This window comes from Arvicanthis niloticus, chromosome 2 (assembly GCF_011762505.2).
Source record: "Arvicanthis niloticus isolate mArvNil1 chromosome 2, mArvNil1.pat.X, whole genome shotgun sequence".
NCBI lineage: Eukaryota > Metazoa > Chordata > Mammalia > Rodentia > Muridae > Arvicanthis > Arvicanthis niloticus.
In genome coordinates this window covers 5009067-5033758 of record NC_047659.1, presented here as the reverse complement: position 1 = coordinate 5033758, position 24692 = coordinate 5009067, and the positions used below count along the sequence as shown (strand labels likewise).

General features: G+C 52.7%; 1 protein-coding gene across 5 annotated transcripts in view; it reads right to left on the bottom strand.

Annotated features, from left to right (window-relative positions):
• Positions 1–12845: 12845 nt before the first annotated feature.
• Rxra (retinoid X receptor alpha) overlaps positions 12846–24692 on the bottom strand; it is an 86501-nt gene continuing 74654 nt past the window's right edge. For all 5 annotated transcript variants that reach the window (XM_076928336.1, XM_076928338.1, XM_076928337.1 and 2 more), the window contains 5 exons: positions 23753–23882; positions 21421–21553; positions 19487–19578; positions 17875–17980; positions 12846–16186 (listed from right to left, as the gene is read on the bottom strand). In XM_076928336.1, coding sequence (XP_076784451.1) covers positions 16039–16186; positions 17875–17980; positions 19487–19578; positions 21421–21553; positions 23753–23882 — 609 coding nt within the window. In that variant the 3' untranslated portion in view covers positions 12846–16038. The remainder of the gene's footprint in view (positions 16187–17874; positions 17981–19486; positions 19579–21420; positions 21554–23752; positions 23883–24692) is intronic.

Below are 24692 nucleotides of genomic sequence, written 5' to 3'. Positions count from 1 at the left end.
GGACATGGCTGAGGGGCCTTGGGGTTCACACTGCCTCTGGCTCAGATGGGGAGGCCTTAGCCAGGTTGTGGCTGAGCAGAGACCAAGGCACTGTGGTCCAGACCATGTACAGACTGACCTGGCATCATGCCAACTGCACATGTAGCTAGGGTCTCCATGCTGTGAAGGCTGTGGTTAGTGCTTAATTAAGATCAGTCTTCATCTGAGCTGGCACTGGGATCACCTCACCTGGATGAGAGCATCTGGAGATGAACACATCCCTGGCCAGGTAGATACTAGAGCAGAAGAGAGAAAGAGTGGACTCTACATCTTTAGGGGACAATCACCGGAGCCTCCAAGGCAAGCAAGGGCCACACAGGGCCACACAGGAACATGCAAGGGCAGGCGTTCCTTACAGAAGAGGTATGCCCAAAGCTCAGGGCTGGATCTGGAACTACTAAGCCACAGGCACTTTGGGAGAGCTGTCCACAGGGTCACACACTGTATTCCACCATTCCTGGGTGCCAGTGAAGCCTTTCTGGAAATAGTGGCCAGGCGCTACTGCCCCACAAAACAATAAGCCCCAGTGCTATCTTACGAGATGCTGGTCCTACCCAGTACATCCTGCCCTGCAGTGCTGACCCAAGTAGGCAGAGTAGAGAGAGGGAGCTGAGGCCAGCAAGGGGTCGGCAAGCTATGAAAGGGGTTAGCAAAGTAATACAAGGCCTATGAACCCCAGGCTATGACAGAATGACCCATGGCACCTCCCTGTCTCCTGCTTTCCAAATCAGTCACTGGAATGCTAGCCCTGAAGCTTAGGGACTCCAAGACCACCTCAGACCCAGGGCTATATTGAGGGCTTTGGAGCACCCAGCAATTCCCATAATGCTTGGGGCTTGCTTAGGAACAGGTTGTATGCAAGCACCAGCAGAGAGGACAACTTAGAGCTCAGGAGAGACCAGGCCTACAGTCACAGGTTCCCATACAGAGGAAACGTGCTGCCCACACTGATTCCTGTGTGTGAGTGAGCCAGGTCAGCCTATGCAGCCTCCATGTTGGGAGTGAGCTGCACTAACATGCCTGAGCACTGTATAGAAAATTGCCGTCTTGGCTCTGCTGAGATCAAGTGACCTAGCATGGCTCAAGGCCCCACCATAAATCACACTGTCAGCAAGGACCACTGAGGTGACCCGAGACCATCAGCAAACACAGACACTGTCAGGCCAGACTCTCCAAGTGGGTTGAGGTCAGAGGTCACCTACCAGGAGTTGGGTCAGAGCCATGCCTTTGGGAACTGTGCAGGGTGTGGCCAAACCAAGCCTGCCAAGTTAACCCTTGACTAGATAGTGTCCATAACCCCAGGGCAAGGTGGGAAGAGAGGCCATCGCACCTCATCTCCTGTGAGCCCTGTGGAGCAGCAGGAGAGTCAGATGGGAAAGCTAGAAGGAAATTCACAGTGCTATAGGAAGAAGTCAGGGTTGTCATGACAGAGGCTATGACATGTCCAGGGCCCAAGACCACCTATGACAGAACCTAGATCCAACTGGTCTCCCGCTCCTCCTACCCCCAGAAGTTTCTGGAGCAGGGAGCAGCTTCCAGAAACCAAGACTGGCATGGCTGTAATAGGTGTGGCCCCTCTTGAGAAAGACTGCAATTTCTTTCTTTCACTTAAGAAGGTCTTATACCTGAATATTAGTGTTGCCATATCTGTGGAGTCCCATGTGTTCCCTCCTGGGACCCTCAGGTAGGTGGGGATGGGCCATCTCAGCCCTGCAAGGAGCAGGCAGTGTTCCTCCCAGCTAAGGGAGCCCTATTATAAAGAAGGTACAGACACTTTCTTGCTTCCTGCTGGGAACCCAGGCCCACAAGAAGAGTGCATTGAACCAGCAGCAAGAGGGATTTCAGTTAGACCTGGAGAAGATTGTCAGAGCAGAAGCCTGCTTACAGATGGGTTCCAGGAATTCCCTCTGTGTCTGAACCGCATGGAAGAAGTTTCTGGAAGCTTCCCAGGCATATGAAAACAGCCTTGATGATCTCAGAAAATCCTTAGGAAACAGAAGCTGGACCCAGTTAGAGGAGCCACAGCTCCCTCCAAAGTGCAGAAAGGACTGGACCTGCTCTAACCACAGTGGCACCACCTGCAGGAGAAAGAATGAGTTTCTGTTCCACCCAGATGGCAGGGCACCGACAGAGGCAGCAAAGGCAGACCAGTGGGTCTCCCAGCAGCAGCCAGGAGAGGTGCTTGAACAGGGTCTCCTGGCTCCACATCATACAGTAGGGGCATAGAGCTCGGCTGTGGCAGAAGACTGCACGTCATGGTTTCTTCACAGCGCCTGGTGGGAGGGCCACTGAACATACCTGATGTCCCCCAACTGTTGGAAGACTGTCTGGAGACATAACCAGAAATGACATTGAAGGGTTTTTTTTTTTTTTTTTCACTGTTTTGTCCTTGAAGAACTCCTATTCATCCCTCAGTGCTGATTCAATTGCCACATCAACTGGGAAGACTTACCTTGCCCACTGGGATGGTCACTTCACTATAGTGGCCCACTCAAGTCTGTACCTGCAGCCAGGATGCAGCCTGGGAGAACACCCCAGACCCTAATCAGACAACAGAGTGGGTCTGGAGAGCTTGAACTATGTCAGGACCCAAGGGAGATGTGTTGGCGTGGTGAGGTAGGTAGACACCAGGTCTTGAGGGCTGCGTACCAACATTCAAGTTAAAAATGGCTTATTTAGGGCTCATATTGAATTCATGTGGAAATAGAAACCGTTCCACACACTGGGTTAAATAAAATATGAAATTCATTTCACCTGGTTTTAATGTGGCTAGCAGGAAGTTATCAATTTTCAGTTGCATATTTGGTTCATGTGAGTTTTCTGCTGCACAAAAGCTCTGCATTTCCCTGGAGTCACGCACATGATCTGGCCGCACGCCTCCAACGGCATTTTCTGATAAGTGGATGGGAGGATGAGCAGATGGAGGATGGGTCAGTGGAAGCATGGGTGGACAGGTAGATGGATGGAGGCTGGGTGGATATGTGAATGGGTGGGCGGGTCAATGGAATACCAACAGGAGGATAGCTAGATGGACAGATGGGTAGGTTGGTGAGATGGGTGAGTAGACAGATGGACAGATGGGGGACTTAAAGGATAAGTGGAGGGACATATATGTGGGTGGTAGATGAATAGATACAGATGCATGGATGGATGGAGGATGGATGGATGGATGTGTGGATGGATGGATGGATGGATGGATGGATGGATGGATGGATGGATGAATAGATGGATGCATGGATGGATGGATGCATGGATGCATGGATGGATGATGAATGGATGGATGGATGGATGGATGGATGATGGATGTGTGGGTGGATGGATGGATGCATGGATGAATGGATGGATGATGGATGGATGGATGATGGATGGATGTGTGGATGGATGGATAGATGGATGGATGGATGATTGATGGATGATGGATGGATGGATGGATGGACAGATGGGTGGATGAATGGGTGGATGATGGATGGATGGATGGATGATTGATGGATGATGGATGGATGGATGGATAGATGGGTGGATGGATGGATGATGGATGAATGGATGTGTGGATGGATGGATGGATGGATGGATGAATGAATGATGGATGCATGGATGTATGTATGTATGGATGGATGGATGAATGGATGGATGATGGATGGATGGATGGTGGATGGATGCATGGATGTATGGATGATGGATGGATGTGTTGATGGATGGATGGACAGATAGATGGATGTGTGGATGGATGGATGATGGATGTGTGGATGGATGGATGGATGGATGGATAGATGGATGGATGTGTGGATGGATGGATGGATGGATGTGTGGATGGATGGATGGATGGATGGATGGATGCATGGATGGATGCATGGATGGATGGATGGATGGATGCATGGATGGATGCATGGATGGATGGATGCATGGATGCATGGATGGATGATGAATGGATGGATGGATGATGGATGTGTGGATGGATGGATAGATGTGTGGATGAATGGATGGATGATGGATGGATGGATGATGGATGAATGGATGTGTGGATGGATGGATGTGTGGGTGGATGGATGGATGGATGAATGAATGATGGATGCATGTATGTATGTATGAATGGATGAATGGATGGATGATGGATGGATGATGGATGGATGGATGGTGGATGGATGCATGGATGCATGGATGATGGATGGATGCATGGATGGATGGATGGTGGATGGATGCATGGATGCATGGATGATGGATGGATGATGGATGGATGCATGGATGCATGGATGCATGGATGCATGGATGTGCGGATGGATGCATGGATGTGTGGATGGATGCATGGATGTGTGGATGGATGCATGGATGTGTGGATGGATGCATGGATGTGTGGATGGATGCATGGATGTGTGGATGGATGCATGGATGCATGGATGTGCGGATGGATGCATGGATGTGTGGATGGATGTGTGGATGGATGTGTGGATGGATGCATGGATGTGTGGATGGATGCATGGATGGATGGATGGATGGATGGATGAGTAGATGAGTAGATGGATGGACAGACTGGTGGACAGACAAATGGACAGATAGACAGCTGTTGAGTAGATTCATGGGCGGGTGGGTGGGCAGGTAGAGTTATGCATGGATACATAGCTGGGTAAACAGATGAATATGCGGAGAATCAGTGCCTGAAGACAAATGTCTCCCATTGCCTGAGGCCCTGGCTAACTGCTGCACAGTTCTGCTCTAGCCCAGCACAGACAGCTAGTCAAGCCCACAGAACCATAAGCTCCCTTCTCTGAGTCTGCACTCAACTAAGTCATCTGACTGTCCCCACTGGGGCCCTGGGGGCCTGGGACAGCAAGGGGCTGTCAATGTTTTCGAGCACACTTCCAACGGTGCTGAAGGACTGGTGTTCTAGGACACAGGGATGGAGGTCTGCTGATGCCTTCCTGCTGATGCTCAGCACCTGCACACCCTCAAGGAACAAGCAGGGGCTCTGCTATCCTCCAAGGCCGTTTCCAGGCAGGACCTTGGCCTCTGGGGCAGCATAGGTGAACTCAGCTGGGGCTTCAAAGCGGGAGGGTCTAGGAAATGGTTGCTAGGAGACCCGGGGGCCGGGGGCGGTATTGACCTGCACTTAGTGAGGTCATGCTGCCCTCTGGTGGTGGATATGGGTGCTGCCAGGTGATACATGGGTACCTCATGTACCCAGCCTGGTTCACAGGTACTACAGATACTCAATTCACAAGGGACTCTCTGGGACAGAAACAAAATAAAACAAGGTTGTGGTGAGTCTAGGGAGCATTCTGCCCCTAGTGACATCAAGGGGAAAAAATCTGGTTACAGGAATATAAAGAGTTTGTGAAGTCCCTCTTCCATTCAAAATGATTTCGATGCAACAATCCACAGAAGTCTCCCCTTTAAAGCAGTCTTCAGTCCAGTTTGAAGTGAGAGACAACATAGCCTGCTGTCAGCTCCAAGATTTGCACCCCAGCTTGACAGACTGTTAAACTTCTGCAGACGGAAAAGCCAGCCTCTGCCAGGAAAAGGGCAGACAGGGAGTGGGGGAGTTTCTAGAGTTTTCCAGGGGGGCTGATACCTGATCCCACCAACAGGAAGTGGCCACCAGAGCCAGGGTGGTGGCAGAGTCAGACCTGAAGCCTGGAATGCTTAGGCACTACTGATGGCTACGCTCCCGGCTGGACTCAGCCCTTCACAGGCAGCTGATGGTTGTTCTTCTATTGGCTGTCAGACACGCCCTCCACAGTTCTCATGCTGCAGCAGAGTAAGTCATCTGGCATTCATCTCCCGTGCCTAGGGCAGGGTCTCTGATCTTCCTTCCCAGCATGGTGGCCACTGCTGCCGGCTGGAGCAGTCAGCAGCTCAGAGTAGCCCCTGCCCCACAGTGCATTTGTCCATTGCTTGTTATTGTGCCACATCTTCCTTTGCTGTTTAGAATGGCATGTGAGTGGAATTCCAAGCTCACCTGGTTTGCATTTATTGTCAGATTCCTGAACTTTCCCACTGACTTGTCCCCACTCTGGCAAGTCACAGGCCTCCATGACAGCGTAGCCTTCAAACCTCTGAGAAGTCTCCGCCTGCTCACCCCAGGACCCTTTAGCCCCAGAGAGCCAACTTGCCCTCCATCCCCACACTGTGCTGTTCTGCTCGGAAGTCCAGTGTGTCCACACTGTGGATACCTCTAGCCCATTGCCACAGCGTGTTGATTCTTGACACCCTTAGATTTGTAATAGTTTTCTGTGTGCTAATCACGCACACAGAAAGCAGAGTTGTCAGGTGATGGGACAGCCCCCTGGTCACCTGCAAGGCAGCAGTCACTTTATAAAGCAGCTGCGTACCTGAGCACACCTGAGCAAGGGAGTCGTTTAGAAGTGGGGAGCAGAGAAGAGAACGGAGAGGAGGCATGAGCTATCCCAGGAGATGCTCTCTGCTCTGACCATACCACAGGATGCAAGCTTGCTCTGTTCTCTTCCTCCCCGTCTTCTGTCCACAGGCTGCTCCTGAGGAAATACACAGGCAGATTTCTCTAGAACTCACCATGTAGACAAGCTGGCTTCAGACCCACAGAGATCTGCCTGCCTCTGCCTCCAGAGTGCTGGGATTAAATGTGTGTGCCACCACACTTGGCTGTAACCTGTTATTATATAGGATTAATATATGCTAATAAAACATTAAACAAAAACACACCTGGCCTAGTTCCCGGAGGCTCCAACAGGGCCTGCATCAGGTGTTGCATAATGATCACACCCCATAATACATTTGTAAACCTTAAAATGGTTTTAGGTTTGCTGGAGACTTGCTGTCAACAGAGATTCCGCACGTTCCTAGTGTCTTCCTCCCTCCCTTCCTTCCTCCCTCTGTCTCCTCCCTTCATTCCTCCCACCTCTCCTCCTCCTGCCTCAGTCTCTCCCCGTGTCTCATCTTTATCACATTCCTTAACTGAGGTAGTATTGATAGTTTTGTGATTATGTCACTGTGTCACATTTACTCACCATATTTCCGTGGGTTTCTCAGGACGTCTCTTTTGATGACGTAAGGTGTCTGGAGTGCCCCCTGGTGGTTCGTCCATTTCTGCCAAGCCTCTGTATCCTGGAAGTACACTGCTGCCTTTCTGGTTCTACCGGGGCCTGTGCAGAGGGAGCCTTGGGCTGATTTTTTTTTTTTTTATTAAAGAAAGGCTCTTGGTATGTATAGCTCAGCCAGGCCTCAAAATTGAGACACAATGCTCCTGCTTTGGCCTCCTGAGTGAAGAACTTATGGGAGTATTCCACCATACCCAGTTTGTAGTAGGACCGCTTCAGACTTCTGGGACTCAGTAATAGACTTACATGAGCCTTTGAATGGAATGTTTTGGCTTTTCTATATCAAGCATAGCCCTAAAAGCTCAGGTGTTAAAGGTGTGGTCCTCAGATAGTGACACTTTCAAGGGGTGAGTGGAGACTGAAGCCACTAACTCTGTGATTGGATTAACCCACTAGATGGGAGCTGGTGGCTGGCTGTAGTACACAGGGGACCTGAATTGAAGGGTATGGCTTGCCCTGGACCCTCCCACTCTCCCCCTCGGCTTCCCAGTTGCCATGAGATATGCAGCTCTGCCTCACAGCAAGTTCTGCCCACCCGCCCCTCCCCCTGTGATAAGCCAAAAACAGCACAATGCTTGGACCGTGATTGGAAATGTCAAAGAGTGATTGATGATTAATCTTTCCTACTTGTTTCCCCTGTACTGGTCAAGTAAAAAAGGCTAATATCCATCGAGGTGATGGTGGATGTGCTGCTGTCACAGTGTGGCCCTGGGTGACAGTGTCACTTTTCTCTCCCTTGCACACCAGGCTCCTCTGGGGATGTCACCATGCAGGCCTCATACTCCCGCACAAACGGAAGCTTCCACTCCATATCTGCTGAGGGAGGCAAAGTTTGTTTGGAATTTCCCTTCCTCTTCCCCGCCCTTTGTGTTTATTTATTCAACCATTTATTTACACGAGCACAGCCTTGTGGATTTCAAACTTCCAGCTACAATCCAATTACTGCATTACCCTGCATAGCCCCCTGACCTCCGCTGGTTCACCCTCCCCTGCTGCCAAGCCACCAGGCAGCTGTCTTGCCTTTAGAGACGCTCTACTCCTATGACACAGGCTAACCATGTCCTCCACCTCCACCTTCATGGGAGCCTTGTCTCATGATGCCAGAAGGTGCTGACAAGTGCCCACTGACCCTGGATAGCCCAGAATAACTTTACTGATCTACGAAAGACTCCTGGCTTTCATCAACTCTGTCTTCCTCTCGGTAGAGCCCCAAGCACACTCAAAGAAGGGGTCTCCTTGATATTTCCATAATGTGAACCATTTGGGATGTTGCCGTGTGTCCAGGCTGCCCCCGACACCACCCATTTATTGCTGCGCATCATTGAATAGCACAGGGCCGGGGGGGGCGGGGGGCAGTCATCAAAGGATATCTTGGTTTCTTCTACCTTGAAGTTATTAGGGGAAAGGTGTTATCAGTGTTCCCTGGCAAGGTTTGGGGTAGATGTAAGTTTTCAAACCTGCAGTGTGCATGCCATGGATGGTGATTGTTGGGCCATCTTCAGCTTTTCAAAACCTGTTTGCCAAAGGCTGCCCTCAGGCCTGCTTCCAGTGGGACTATCGGAAGCCTCTGGCAGCAGCAGCCTCTCTTCTTTCTGAATCTTCAAGTGCATCTTGGGAATTTAGAGTGTGTAAGACACACACAGACACAGATACACAGACACACACACCAGGCCTGCAGCAACAGGAAGTTGGCTTCTGCAGCTGTGCTCCTTGCCCATCCTGAGGCCTCCTGCCCTCCTTCCCTCCATCTCCCTGTTTGACTCTAAGCAGATCCAGACTTGGGCTGCAGGCCCTGAGTGTGTGGCTCCATCCCCACAGCTGTGAAGTCCTTCAAGGCAGGCCTGGGCCTGCTTTCGTCCAGAGCACTGGCCTGGGAGCAGAGGCTTGACAGCTGACCCAGAGTAGTGACCCATTCTCCTGGACAATTTCTAGCCTGAGCTCTTGGCTAACTACCCTTGTGAGGTTGTTACCCTACTCTTTGGCAAAGGATCCTTGTGTGTTGCCCTCCTGAGCCTACAGAACACAATAACTATGGCAGGTCTGACACCACCCACAGATATGAGTCTGAAGCCAGGGAAATAACATTGTCTGCTTCCATGAGCTGGACTTGAGACCCAGGCCTGACTTCCTGACCCTCTCACCAGGGCATAGGGTACCACTGCCCCCAAGACAAGCTGGACCACACACTGACAGCTCTTGACAACAGGAAGACAGAAGGTGATACTCCAGCCAGCTGCTCCAGAGGACAGAATTCCCTCATCTTTCAGCATCTAGGACACTGGAGCTGGTTTCTTTCTCGGTGTGGGTTTCAGGGCATCAGTCACATCACACACACACACACACACACACACACACACACACACACACACACAGTGACAGGGACAGGAGGAAAGCAACCTAGAGTCTTAGGGATTCCTATCCTGGAGGAATAAAAGCTTGCTCAGGATGGAGCCTAAGCCTAGGAAATGTCCAGACAGAGAGACAATAGATGGGTAGATGGAAAGATGGATGGGCAGATGTACAGATGGTTGAGTAAATATATGGAAGAGTAGAAGAATAGATTGGTAGACAGTGAGTGAGCAGTTGGATAAACAGAAAGATAGATGGGTGGGGTGGCAGGAAGATTGCATAAATGAATGAAAGGAGAAAGACAGGAAAGGAGAGAGGAGGAAAGGGGGCGAGAGATAAAAGGAGGGACAGAAGTGAGGCACAGGGGAGGGGAAGAAGGAAGGGAGGGAAGGAAGGAGGGAGGGAGAGGAAGAGGGGGAAGGGGAGGGAGAGGGGAAGAGAGGGAAGAAAAATGGAGAGAGGGAATGAAGAGGAGAGGAGGGGGAGGAAAGGGGGAGGGAGAAATAAAAGGAAAAACAGAAGGGAGAGGGGAACAAGGGGAGAGAAAGAAAAGAGAGGGCGAGAAAAGAAAGGGAAGAAAGGAGAGAGGGAGGGAAGGAGAGAAGGGGAGGGAAAAGGGAGGGAGAGATAAAAGGAAGGATAGAAAGGAGGGGGAGAAGAGGGAGGGAGGGGAGAGAGGGAGAGGAAGGGAGCAATCAAGTTTCCTCACAGTCTCAAGCTTTCCCCCCTATTTGACCTCCTCAGGTAGGATCTCCAAGATTCACTGTTCCTCTTTGAGGGTGCCATGGTGCCTCATCTTCCTGACCCTTCTTCGAGTAGGCAAGGGAAATAGTGCCTTTTCCTGGGACCTGGGCCTTCAGCCCAGTCTTCTTCAAGGTGGGTCTCAAGGCTGGTATCTGAATCCACTTGCAGAAGAGCAAGTGGCACCTGAAGAATGTCTCCCAAGTGACTGGGACTCTTGTTACCAGGACCCTGGACGTGGGGATCTGTCCTTGTCAAAGATGGGGAAATAGACCCAAGGTTTGCCCCTCCTGCCAATCTAGCAGTGGTGATATGAACCTAGCCTTGCACATTCCCCCGGGTCCTGGTGAACAGATGCTACAATCCTGCCGAGCCCTGCTCTTGTCAGCATGGTGAACTGTTTGCCTTAGGACTAATCACAGGGGACAGAGCACACTGCAGAGCACAAGGCCCTGGAGGGAATCTCCAGCAGGGGGCAGTGCCACCTTACATTTGGGAACTGATTATGCTGCAGTCAATCCTAGGCCACCCAGGATATCTTCCATGGCCTCAGGCTTCTAATATGTATTGGCACAGCAATTCAGGAAGCCTCTACAAGGACTGGCAAGCTGGGCCTTCATTTTCCACCCCTCAGAGTGTCTCCTGCCATTTCTCTGGACCTTTGCATCAGCTGACCATTTCTTCACTCTCTGAGTCAGCCAGGATGCACTCCCCTCTGAATTGCCACCTCCCTTGACTACCTCAATGCTCTGACCCCTCCTTGCCCAACTTTTCTGACATATCTTGTATGGCACTGCTGTCCTCAGGCCTAGAGACAAGGCTAGCCCCATTTGCTCCAAGATGTGCCCACTACTACCACCATCATACACACTCATTTTACCACTATTGCTTGCTGAGTGGCAGGTCTGTTCTTTCCTGTCCCTTAGCTCCTGGTACTGGGCATAAGACCAGAGAAAGAAAATGGGGGCTTGGTGATATTCCACCAAGCTGTGTCTCCAGACCGGAGGCCTTACCCCCACCCTGGCTTCTCAGGTTACACAGGCCTAGAGGCTGGCTCAGCCTGCCACTGACTGATTCTGCTGCTGATAAACTTATCAAGCCCAGCATCTCTGGTCCAGAGGGACTGCCCTGAGCAGGCATTGCCATGGCAACCAGAGGCAGCAAGGAGGCCTTAGACCAGGTTGCCAAGTGATTCCAGCAGGCAGCCTGGGTCTGCTAAGTTGGTAGAGCATTCTGCAGTACTATGTCCCTGGCGGTGGTCAGTCTCATGTACCTGAGCTAGGAGACCCGAGCTAGGGCCAGCCCTGCCCCACCCAGACTTGCCTGCCACCATCCCTTCTCACCCCATTACCCATGGGTCACTAAAACCCAACACCAAGAACCCTAAGAACTGCCCTTTCTGCAGTTGTTCTCCAGTTGGTCACTTTGCTCTCTGTGAAACCTCTCACAGGGTCCGTTGTCCTTTCAGACTTCTGTAGAGGGGTTAGGGCCAATAGAGGACCAACCCAGCTTCTGATGCATGGTGAGGTCAGTACAGAGAGGATACAGAAGCCTAGATAAGTCACCACTCCTCTCAGAGGTGACCCTCTTTCCAGACCAGGCCAGCATGACCCTTGGGCATGAAGAAGTTTAATGACAGAGGGCCAGATGGGCTGGCAGAGGGCTGCACTCCCCCAGAGGCATCAGGTAGGCAGCTCAGTGATTCAGAGACCCTCCAGGTCCCCTACCTCCAGACTGCCAAAGATCCACATTGAACCTGAGGGATGGCACTGGCTCTAGCCAGGGGAAGACATGGCTCAGGACAAAGTCCCTCTTGGTAAAGAGAAGAAATTGCATCTTGCAAAGTCTCACTAACCAGGGACCTAGGGAAGGCTACTTCAGGAGACAGCAGCTTCTTGTTTTGGGGTTTCTTCCTTTTGTGAGCCCGAGGATGCGGGAATGGCAGTAGAAAGGTCCTGATTCCCAACAGTCTGGGCCCAGCTTCTCATTGCCCTCTGAAGCCAAGGGGGCAATATATAGGGTACTGCAGTGATTGCAGTTACATGTGTATGGAAGTGCGCTGTGTTGGAACGCTCCTACACAGGGATCTCAAGGAGCCCAGCGCTGCAGGCTGCTGGTCACAGCTACAAATGTCCAACATCACAAGGCCCTTCAGGTCCCACTGCTCCCAGCCTCAGACTGGTACCCAGTGTCTCCCAGGAGTGAACCCATCAGCACAGAGGGGCATGAGATGACAGGGCAGTGCCACCAAACTTGGGGTCAGATGCAGCCTAACCTGCAGACAGCACAGAGACAAAGGGCATTTATCACAGGAGATGGCACAGATGGGGCATAGTTAACCTGTAATTAATCGGGCAGTTAGATGACATCACGTATCTGGGCCCCTCCGTGTGAACCTCCTGCCCACTCTAGCTAGCACTGAAGTAGAAGCTGGGTGCAGGAAAGCCAGGGCTGGGCAGGTAGTAACACATGGACTGGGGATGGCTTTGTACAGGCCTCAAAGGGGCCCCAGAGGAGAGCGTCACAGCAGAGCAGACATGGAAGAGACGACCCTCACTGAGGAAGCTGGGACAACCACAGGACCTCCCATTCCCAACACCCCATAAGTCTGCAACTCCCCAGACAGGACTCCCCAGACAGGACAGATGAGAACTGAGTGGAGATATATTTTGAAACGCTCGTATTTGTCTCTCCTCTCACTTTTTGTTTCTTTTCTACAATCCTGAGACTGCTGTTCATCAACCCCCCGGCGTCACAATGTCCCAGAGAGCAGTTACACAGGGAAGTCAGTTCACAGTCAGAGGAGCTGCAGAGGCCGGCAGGCAGGCACCGAGGACAGAGCAAGGTTGTTCAAATCACCAAGAAGGGGAAGGAAACCCTGCCCGTTGTGGCCCTCCCTCCCACCAAAGGAAGTGTCTGTCTGTGCTGTTCTCACGAGCTTCAGCCTCCTGGTAAGGGCCTCCTCTGCCTTCTCGGTGGCGTCAGGGTGTCCCAACGCTTCTTGACACTCAAAGCAGAAACAAAACAGGTCCCCCGCCATGCCATCCAGTTTACATGAGGGATAAAATTACATTTGTACAAAAATAGATTCATTTACCCTTCCCGGTGCGTTAAACATTCCTCTATCTACTCCCTGCGGACGCGGCATCCTCCCCCACGGTGGCCGCACATCCCAGCTAAGGCATGGCTAGAGATCGGGGCACTCTAGCCCTGAAGCATCTGAAAATAGATGCATCCCCTGCCTCCAGAGAGTTGCCAGAGCCCGGCTTCCCCACAGGGGGACCTCGGGTCCTTGCTCACAAGAAGCAACTGTACAGGAAAATGGGAAAGTCTTGATTAAAAGGAACACAAAACATCAGCAACTGTGCTGCACAACTCCGGTCGCTGGTGGGCAGCCTCTGCAGTCTCTGTAAAGCACGTCCATGTTCACACCACACACCTGCGTGCATGGGGACCAGGTCACCCGCCCCAGTTCTAAGGTAGGGACAGCAGATGACTAGCCATTGGTTGCCTGCTTTGGCCGGGTATCCTGGGATGCCAGGGGAGGGGGCTCGAGGTCTCTTGGCACTGTCACCAAGTCACCCAGTATCCTTGGGGATGCTGTAGTTTGGGAAACTGAGGGCATGGGACCAAATTCCCCCAGTGACTGTGGTTTCAAGGTGACATGGGCTGGCAGCTGCCACAGGCCCTGTGGTCATCTTCACTTCTCTGTCACAGGAGCCCCAAATGAATCTCCAAGCAGGGTGGTGACACGGATGAGGAATATGGCCCAGAAGCTGCAGTGTGGAAGTCACGTGACCATTGGTAGCAGCTGTCATCCAACCAGGCTGAAGTGGGGATGGGCACAAGGTGGCTAATGAGCTGATGTTAGTGCTATCTTTAGAAAATTAAAGATTGTTTCACCAAAATAACAATAGTAATTACAATCACCTTAATTGAGCCAGATTGGTAACATGACTGACGGTCTGGTTAAATGAAGCCCCAATTTTCTCCTTAGTTCCACCACATCCACACCACCGCTGCAAACAAACAGCACTGCCTCCAATGGCAGCAACAGTGAGGCTAAAGGAGCGGAAAGCTCACCAGGGACTCTATAGTGACAAGCAGTGGCAGGTAAGGCTATGTGGGCCAGTGGGCTTGCAGTCAAAGCCTGACAGCCAGCCAAGGCCAGGCATGACTCGGCCCCAGGACTTTCTCTGCTGGAACGGCTGAGCATCCTCAGTGGCTCAGAGGGCAGAGCACAGTGTAGAGCAGGGCTGACATGAGCAGTGGAGAGAAGGTCTGCAGAAGGCACGGTGCTGGGGATGGACTGGGGAATCCGCTCCTCTGCCTGCTGCTACCAGCCCCAAAGGCTGTACAGATTTTCTAGGAAAGCCTGGTCCTGGGATCTGTGATGTCTCCCACAGACGTCCCCCATGCCACTACATGGAGAGAAGGGGTACAGGGAAGATGTTTCTGGAACCTGTTATAGGTGCCTCTGCTGGCAATGGTTTGAGATTTTGAAAGGTGAAAACTCAATGTGTCCTTCCCCACAGAGCCCAGGAAACTGGCTCCTCCCAGCCACCACTTCTAGGTCCAATCCCTTAGATGTTCTCTTTCATGAGGGCCCTCCCCTCCCGGCCCACAGACCAATGGGAGACCAGCTGTTGGGAAGGCAGTATGGACATGCCCACTAAGGCACCTACTCCTGACAAACCTGGGCCCCTGCAGTCTGAGACTAGATCATGAAGACTGGCACCCAAGGCGGCCCCACAGTGCAAACAAGGCTCGTCAACTGGAGAGGCACATGGGACAAGGCTGGCTGAAGCCCGAGTCTGCAGCCTGCCATCTTAGCAGGTGTGACAGAACCCTTGGGTAAGATTCTGAACAAACACTGCCCACAGACACCATCATACCAGAGGGAGTCCCAGAAAGTCCCTGTCAGGATTCTAACTGAAGTAGCCAGTCCAAGAAAGGGCCCATGCTAGAGTCCCACACAGAGCCTGCTGAGTCAGCCACACCAGGACAGTCACCTGCCATGTCTGCACAGTTCATCTCCAGGTCCCTCAGACCCCCTTTCCAGAAACCAGACAACAGCCCTCCTCTCTTCCCTGAGCCTCAGGATAGCCAGTGTCCCACAGGGCCACTGAGCCAGGGCAGCCCTCCAGGATGATCCATGGTGCCACCTTGCAGACCAGAAGGGAAGAACTGTGGCGGCAAAGCCAGGCTACTATAGTCGGCTAACCCTGGGTTGGTGACACATGACAGGGGACATGACAGAGGACCTCCAGCCCACGTGGCCTTGAGGTGGTCCCAAAATTCTGCTCCTCGGAGTGATATCTCAGGGTATCTTTGAAAACAGGCTTTCCGGGTTAGCTATGACCCAGGAGGATACAACCTGTCCCACCTGCTCCCTCTTGACCCCAGGTGGATTCCCATCCTAACTGGGTACCAGGACTCTGAACAGGTAAAGATGGAGCATTCCAAAGAGAGGTGCCACGTGGGCATGTCGAAAACCAGCGACAGCAAACAGCAACCAGAACAAGCCCTTCTCCCAGCTCTGGCAGCTCCAGGGGCTGAAGACCCCACAAAGTACCCCAAGGCTCTCAGGGCGACAGCAGCATAGCCTTAGAGCCTGATGTAGGGCAGGGGGCTGGCTAGGTGTCACACCAGCTCGGCCGCGGCCCTGGGCCAAAGGCAAGCATTAATAAGAATGCGACGATGGTGATGCATCTTTTGGGACCATAGGGACACTGCACCCCAAAGATCCACACGGGCCATCAGAAAGGGCAGGGACAGGGCTGGAGCTGAGCAGCTGTGTCCAGGCAGGGCGCGGGACTGGCACATGGGAGGCAGGGGCCTAGGTGGCTTGATGTGGGGCCTCCAGCATCTCCATGAGGAAGGTGTCGATGGGCGTGTCCCCGATGAGCTTGAAGAAGAACAGGTGCTCCAGGCACTTGAGCCCGATGGAACGCAGTGCAGGCAGGCGGAGCAGCAGCTTGGCAAACCTGCAGGACGGCAGACAGTAAGGACAGGCCAGGGAGTGCTCCCTGCTGCACTTGGTGACCTGTAGCTTCCCTGGGGACCAGCCGAGCCCAGTGCCTGAGACCCGAATCTGGTCTGCAGAGAAAGTTGCCTAAGCTGATCCTTTGGGAAGAAGTGGGAAACTAGAGAAAGGAGGCTCCTTGGAGACAAAGAGCATAAGGGCAGGGGTGGGGTGGGGTGGGGTGGGGGTGTGGCAGGGTGAGGTGCATCAAGATCCATGAAGCCCTGAAATGAAAGGAAGAGCCAATGGTAAGACTACTATTGGCCAGGACAGGCCCAACAGGGTTTGGGAGACCAGTTACAAGTGTGGGCTTGCTCCACGGCAATGGAGAGACATGACAGAAATGTCAGCAGGTAAGAGCATGAACGTGTTTTTGTGCATTGGAGGCCTCTGCAAGAGCAGCTGTCCTTCTGGAGGCCATGGGGCATGTCTTAGGAAGAGGCAACAGAAAGATCTGTGGGCAGCCTCACTGGTAGTGACACACATGGTACTCAGGGTGACTGACAAGCCACAGGGTGGAGACCCTCCAGGGAGGTGGAGCCAGCAGTGACTGGGGGATTCTGTGCTTCAGCAGGATCACCTCCCTGGGGAGGACAGGGGAGGCCTTTGGGTTCCTCTAACCCTGGAGTATCTCCTGGGCGAAAGACTGGCAGGCATGGGAAAGGAGTCTAAGAACTCAGGGAAGATGGACAGAAAAGAGAAGACAGTGTGGTATGGGGACAGGACCTGGGGTCCCACATGTGACCTCTGTATCTACTTGGGGCCTCCCTATATACTGGAGGGGGCTCTGGGCCTCATTAATTATTAACCATGCCTTTCATTTCAGGGAGGAAGCCCTGTGGCTGGCTGCCCCACAGTCCCAGTTTAAAGGCACAAGCGTAGCTTGGAGGCTGGAGAGGCGCCAGAGAACAGGCTGTTTTCTGCTGAGCTGGCGAGATGGGCTAAGGCAGGAAGCCAGGAAAAACAAGCCGCTGCCACCCTCCTGTCCTCCTCCGGGAAGTTTCACTTTAAACCAAACCAGATGAGGGCTAAACAGCAGTGTGGACAGTTAACCGTGTGTGTGCCAGCAGCAAGATGGGTTAGTGTGCCCATCTGCCCAGTCTCCCACTACCTGTCTCACACCTAGTCTGCAGACTGAGAGACTGCAAGGAGAAGAAGCAGAACTGAATCTTTGGAATGCACCATTTCTCCTGGACACCTACTGTGTGCTTAACAGTAGACCATGCACCCAGAACTGTGGACCTGAACATGACTAGGTGTCAGTCTTCCTTAGGCTAGCACACAGAATGTGTTCTCCAGCCTCAGTCACCTACTATGCACAACTGTAAGGCGCCTACATTGTGCTGGCATGTTAAGCGTCCAGGACTCTTAACAGGTGAAGAACAGAAGGCTTCATACTCGTGAATAGCAAGGACCTACTGTGCACTAGGAAATGGATCAATTCTCTCAACCAGGTAGAGGGGAAAGTGGGCTATCCTCAGAACTCATAAGCCCAAGGGCTGCCTAGCTCCTGCTCGAAGCCTACAAAGCATCCCATGCTGGTCTTGGGGAGGACACCATTGTTTGATGATATACAACGGGCTTTGGAGACGTGTAGCTGAGCCCAAGGGTGGAGGCAGGGGGCTGTTCGAGGATGGAGATGGAGCTCACCTGCCCGGCTGCTCGGGGTACTTGTGTTTGCAGTATGCCTCTAGTGATGCGTACACCTTCTCCCTCAGCGCCTCCACCTCAGCAGGGTTTGAGAGCCCCTTAGAATCTGTAGAGAAAAACAGCCTCAGGTCAGAGCCCCCAGACTATCTCCTACCCACGTGCTTGAGTCCCCAGACTGTCTCCTACCCACATGCAAGCACGGCAGAGAGTGTACATGCTACACAACTAGATACGGCTGCCCTGCAGACCCTTAGCTCCCAGACCAGGAGGACGGGGCTCTAGAGGCAAAGATGCCTCCACTCAGCCACTTGAAAGTCAAGTGACCTTGAACCAGTATCTTGTCGTTCAAGAACTTAGTTTCCCCATCTTTCTCCAGGTGGCCATGAGGGATAACCAATCCTTTCACTGCTCTTGGGCCCCGGACCCAATGACAGGGGACAGCTATAAGGCCTTCCCTGAGGCTCTCCCCACACCATGAGCCCAGGAGGCCCCTCCTCAGAGCCTAAACACTGGCTGCAATACAGGCTGCAGAAAAGCCACAAATACAGTCGCCAACACCATCAGGGCAGTGTGCCAGCAAGAATGCTGGGGGTACCTTAGGGTCTGGGGGCTCCTTAGAATACATAAAACACCTTCAACTGACCTAGTCCCTGACAGTTCCTCCCTATCCCTCATAGCCCCAGGCCCAGGCCTCCCTGGTTTGCCATGCCTCCAGCCAGACCACTCAGACCTAACCTGGAGAACTATCAGGCTGACTCAGGAATTACAGCCTGGTGAGCTATTTGGGGTGGAAGCCTATGTCCCTGTCCCCCCATATCTTCTACTCACCAGGGGCAGGGCTGGTAAACCCCATCGGCCAATCTTCCAACCCACATTCAACCCCTTCCCGAGCAGACAAGGATGAGCTTTCAAATACAGAAGCCCATGCATACCCTGCTGAAGCAAGTGCCCCAGCCTCAGTAGCTTCCTATGACCTAGTCAGAGCACCCACTAGCCCAGGGGCCATCCCCTGAATCCCTGAATTTCTTCCCAGCAAGAATCCCACCCTCTCAGCTGTGTGCTCCCATCACTGTGTGGACTGGCCACCAGTGGCATCTGCCACCAACCCAGTGCTGTGAGCACAGTCCTGGGCCACTCCTCACACTATAGCCTCCCATGCACAAAAGACCTTGTCTCAGCCTTTGTGACAACTACAGCTTGGAGGCCCTGAACACCTCAGCTCCAGAGCCACCAAAGGGACTTGCTGTCCTCAAGAGGTTACTTTGCCCTGATCCCAAACACCCTTGAAGCCAAGGTTTGAGACATGTTAGCTACCCTTGGGACACCTAACAAGACAGACCTTCCACCAACCCCATTCTGGGAGCTCACTGTAACAGAAGACCACTGTAGACAGTAGAACCCACAAGGCTCAGCTGGAGAGCACTGATGTCAAGTGCACACTCTGGTTGCATAGAGTGCCACTTGAGCCTCTCCACTGAATCTCCAGACAAGTGGAGGCAGGAGATTAGTGTCTGTTGTGATGGGGACACTGGGCCCCGAAAGTCAAAGCATGAGGCAGAGCAGATGGGAAGACTCGTGTGCCCTTGACCATGTGGAGGCAGGAGAGCCGTACCAGGATTGAACAGGACGATGGCTCGCAGGCAGCCCAGCTCCGTCTTGTCCATCTGCATGTCACGCATCTTAGACACCAGCTCTGTTAGTACCCTGAAGGAAAAAGCAGGTACCACGTTAAGACATGTTCTTACCAGGGCCCCATCAAGGAAGATCCACTGACTCGTGAAGCGCAGGGTAGACCAAGAATAGCTGGATGCACTGGGCCTGGTTAGGCCCATAGGAAGAAAGCATCCCATGAGCTCACAGTCCTGTGGAGGACGGGGTCCTCCACTCCCCAGCACAGTCTGGGAATCTGAGCCCAGAGGAAAAACCCCAAGATTGATTAGCCAAGGAGAGCTGAGACAAGATGTCCTGCTGTATGGCTAGTCAAGGCCGCCCTGAACACATAGCTGTTTCCTTTAGCTCCAGGTTAGACTTTCCCTGAGACAAAGCCTCTTGGTGGGAGTCACTTTTCATCAGCAGATATCACATAGCTTCCTCAGCAAGATAGGGACACCTCCAAAGGACCTTCAAGTGTCCTTAGCCCACTCAACATGTACAGAGTCTGAAAGAATCCTAGGCTCCACTCCCGTGTGTCAGTCACCCGAACCACAGCCTCTCTGACTTCAGCAGCAAGGAGCCCTGCCACCAAGGGTCAGACTTAACCGTCCACTCACTTTGACAGTGAGGATAAGCTAGGACCTCTCCAACCAGCGCTTGGCATCTCCAGAAGAGATAAGCATAAAGCTACCTCACTACCAAATCAGACCCCATAAGGCTAAGCCCCAAAACCTTCCCCGTGGAGCGGCCCCATATGTTAGCTTGTCAAAGTTTTGCACCACAGAGCTTGGCAGTAAGCTGAGACTAGCATTTATCTGCTTGTGTGCTCCAACTGGCCTTTCCCTGGGAAGAGCTCAGTCTGTGTACTGTCCTTGATATCCCAGAGTACTGGTGGGTGGTTCTGCTCACCTCCAATGTCAGGAGCTCAGGGACTCACCTGCTTCATGTCCCCCCACCCCACTTCTTCTTCGAGGCCTGCTCATCCCCACTCACCGCCCTATGCCCTACACCATCCCCAGCCGCCCAACTTCAGCTGGCAACAACTGACGTCCAAGTCCCCAGAACAATGAGGTCTGGCACAGGCCCTTAGCTTGTACACCAAGGCTGGGCATCCAGACAGAAGGGCAGGCAGTCACAGTCCCTCACCTGGTGGGCAAAAGAAAGGCAGGCACTACGGGGGCCAAGTGGCCTTTGCATGTGGCTGAACTCCAGGCAGCCAGCTCCATTGAGAATATTTCTAAAAAGCAGCTAAGGCACGTGTAGAGGTGCCTTCTAGACTCAGGTCCACTGGGGGCATGAGGAGCAGCAGATCAGAAACACCAGTCATTCAGTGATAGGTCAGGGCACAGGTTATTCTGGGACAATGACAGTGCTTATGGCTGAGATGTGCCAGATGTTAACACTCATAAAACCGTATCAGTGGCATAATCTGTTTTTGTTATACTTGGGGATACTCAGCTCACAAAGGAAGAGGGCTGTCTGTGGCCTCAACTCCCCTGACACTGGACTCCACAGACAGCAGTCCCCATACGTCTGGCCTGCATTTTTCACATTAATGTCTTTCCAACACAGAGGCTATGCCCAAGAAAGCAGGAAGAAACTAAGGGGCCTGTCTCCACCTGTCAAAGATAGTCTCCACCCTACACACCTATTCAAGATGGTCCACCTATTGAAAAGGACACTCACCCCACCTACCTGCTGAACACAATCCACACAGCCTACCAATCAAAGACAGTCCCCAATCCACATACCATCAAAGATGATGCCTCACTACTCATGTGTTGAAGATGGTACCCACTCTTCTCACCCGTTGAACATGGCATCCATTCTACCTACCTACCAAAGATGGGACCTATGCTGCCCATTTATCAAAGATGGTGCCACCCAGCCCACCTGTCAAAGATGGCGCCCACCCCGGCACTGTGAGCACTGTTCCGGTGCACGTGCAGGCCGGTGGCAAGGAGGATCCCGTCCTTCACAGCTATGGAGCGGTGCGAAAAGGAGGCGATCAGAAGCTCGTTCCAGCCTGGGGAGGGAGGAGGCATACGGTCACTCTGCTGTTTCTACGACCCCATCACTGTCCCTTCCCCTCACCCACAGCCAGATCTCCGGAAGCAGCATGTTCCAGATTCACGTCTTTCCACACTCAAGTCAGGGTTCCTAAAGTGGGACCCCAGTAAGTGTCCCTAGAGAAAGGCTCCTGAGCACCCAAGAAGTTCTTCCTTCTATCAAGTACACACTCTATCAATGTAGCAGCCTGGGAAGTTCTGCCCCAAGGACTCCCTCTAACACATGCAGGGCATGGAAGCTTCTTTCTGTATATGAAGAGGGCATGTACCTCAGAGTGGCTGGGAGACACTGCCCCCCAAGGATGTGCCCTGTGGTGACTATGAGATGGCTGCTGCCAGTCTGAATCATGCAGAATACCAGGAGAGGTGAGTGCTGAGAGGAAAGCCACATTGGAGCCACAGGCCCAGGGCCATGTGTCCCAGGCCCCAGCACCAACCAACCAGAGCTATTCCAGAAGCTTGGAAAAAAAGGGACCTTGAAGAGGAAGAGAAGAGAGGACTCTGAACAGACTGCTGGGGGCTCCTTGATGAGGTGGCACATGAACCTTCTAAACAGGTCTGGAAACTCCCTGTGTCCTGAGATCCCAGGCCTTGCGGTTCCCATATCATGGCTGCAAGCCTACTGACCCATTTTACAGAGGAAAGCAGCACTTGAGAGGTGGGGCCTGAGATGCTGCTTGCCACAGGGAGATCACCTCCAGAAATGTGACCTCGGGGATCCCACAAGGATATGTGGAGCCAGTTCTGCCTCATCTCATATCTAGGCACCTGAGCCCCTGTTGGGAGCCGCATGAGCATTCGCCATTCCAAGATGGTGCGGGCATCCTGTCCTCCCACTAGTAAACAACTGACTGCACAGGTGCAAAAGGCAAAAAGCGCGTCAAAGTCACTGCCCATCCTGGGGCGTATTATGGGTAATGAGTGAACAGCCAATCAGAAGTGAACACATCACTCTAGGGTGTATATAAGCAGTGCCTTTTCCAGTCTTTCCGTCTTTTCCACTTCTGCTTATACAAGAAGTAAAGCCTCGCTGTAGTAACCACCCGAACACTGCCTCACGTGTCTTTTTCACGGGCGAAGGGGACACGGAGGGGCCCAGAACAAGCCCCACACTGAGCAGGCCATCTGAGGCTCCACCCTAGGGCTGTCCCTTCCACATGAGTTGGCATGCCTCAGTGGCAAGGGCTCACTGAAACACCTGCATTGAACAGTTGGTTCAAGGCTAGAAGGCCAGATGGCTTTGCTGTTCTCATAGCCATGGCAGTAAAGACCCGGACAGTGGTAATCCTCCTGGACAGAATGCTTCCCATGCCTCAGACAAGTTCTGTGTTCACAAAGTGGGTCACACGCCTCAGCCCAATGGGTACAAGCCTACCTAGTCAGAGGCAAACATGGAAGGAGCCATCTTGTTCATCTCGGCAACCCATGTCTACCAAGAGGTCTTTCAAAGGGAAGGCAGGGAGGTCAGGGCCCGTGTGAGCCTCACCTCAACTAAGTAGCTTTCAAAATACTCCATGATGTACAGAGATCCATTTCTGCTTATGTTATCGCTGGGGTGGGCTGAGGCTGAGGCTGAGGCTGAGAGCTCTTGGTACAAGCAGAAAACTGAAGCAAGTCAGGGTGCCCAGGCCCCTCAAGACAGCGTGGTCTCCGGGGCCCTTCACTGGAGTGGGGCAGTGTCGTTTGTCACCACAGCTCAGCAGCGAGCAAGAGCTACAGATGCCATTCTCAATTCTCTCCCCAAGTTGGAGAGCTAAGGCTCCCAATCTTAGCACCCCTACTGGTGACTTGGTAGAATCTGAGCAACAGTCACCAAGCCCCAGTGCCCAGTTAATAAATAAGGATCAGGCAGCCTGCAGACCTAGCCCCATCCCAAGTTCCAAGGCTACACTCCTCCCCAACAGTCCCCTTGGCTATGAGACATGCTGCTACATTCCAGACACTCGTACCAAGAAGACCTCTGCTCAGAAAAAGACCTGAAGTTTCCAAGGTAACGTGGCTGCAGAGGTCACACAGACCTGGCGGGCAGCCTGAGAAGACCCTTTACTGACTTTCTTGGCTGGAAGGGGAAAGTAGCTCTAGAGAGCAGGAGGGGCAGGAGCCCACCGTACCACCAGCAGCCTCCCACTCCAGCCTCACTTGCCCGGGCTACTCACCTGCCCGTAGCAGGATGACCTGGTCGTCCAGGGGCAGCTCAGAGAAATGTGGGATCCTCTTGGCCCACTCCACAAGAGTGAAGAGCTGCTTGTCTGCTGCTTGACAGATGTTGGTAACAGGGTCATTTGGCTGGAGTAGAGAAGGACACTGATCAAGCCTTATACTGACAGAACAACCCTGACAGAACAACCTCACCCTACACAAAACACCCATGGGGTGGAGTCGCAGAAGCTGCATCCCAAACCCTGGCATCTGAGACCTGGCACAGTGATAGGCTCTGAAGAAGAGATCTACCATAGACCAGGGAAGGAGGGAATGACCCTGGCTTATTGGAGCTGGACTAGTATCATGGCAGGGGTCATCAGAAGAAGCAGGAGGCTCGAAGTCAGAAGAGATGTTATTGAGAAAAGCAGATTAGAGGACATGGCTGACCTGAAGCTGGCAGAAGTCAAGTCAGGGGGCTGGGAAACCTCCAAATGCAGGAAAGGCAGAAGAGAAGAGTCAGCACTGCCAACCCCCTGACTGGGGCCCACCAAGACAGATTAGGGTCACACAGCTCAGTAGCTGAAGAAAACAGAATCTGTATCGTGGAAGCCACTGGCAATGTGTGGAACAGACCATCAGGTCTTCTCTGCCTGAGAGGCAGGTACTGGGGGAAGAGAAAGGGGGGCCCATTTAACAGGCAGGCGAGGGAGCTGAGGTAGGGACAGACCCCATCTCTAAAGATAGCAGTAGACTACCCAGGAGAGAAGTCCTATCAAACGTGCAAGTACAAGCTTGGGGCTGGTCCTTCCTTGGTCCGGATTCCAAGTCACAGGTAGAGGTGATGTCACTAGAAACCTTCCAGAAAGTTCTGCCCAGAAGAGGAACACTTAGTCCTTGTCATAGGTGAGGAGACTCAGGTGGGCCTTATAGTAGGCTGGGAAGCCCATCCCGGTT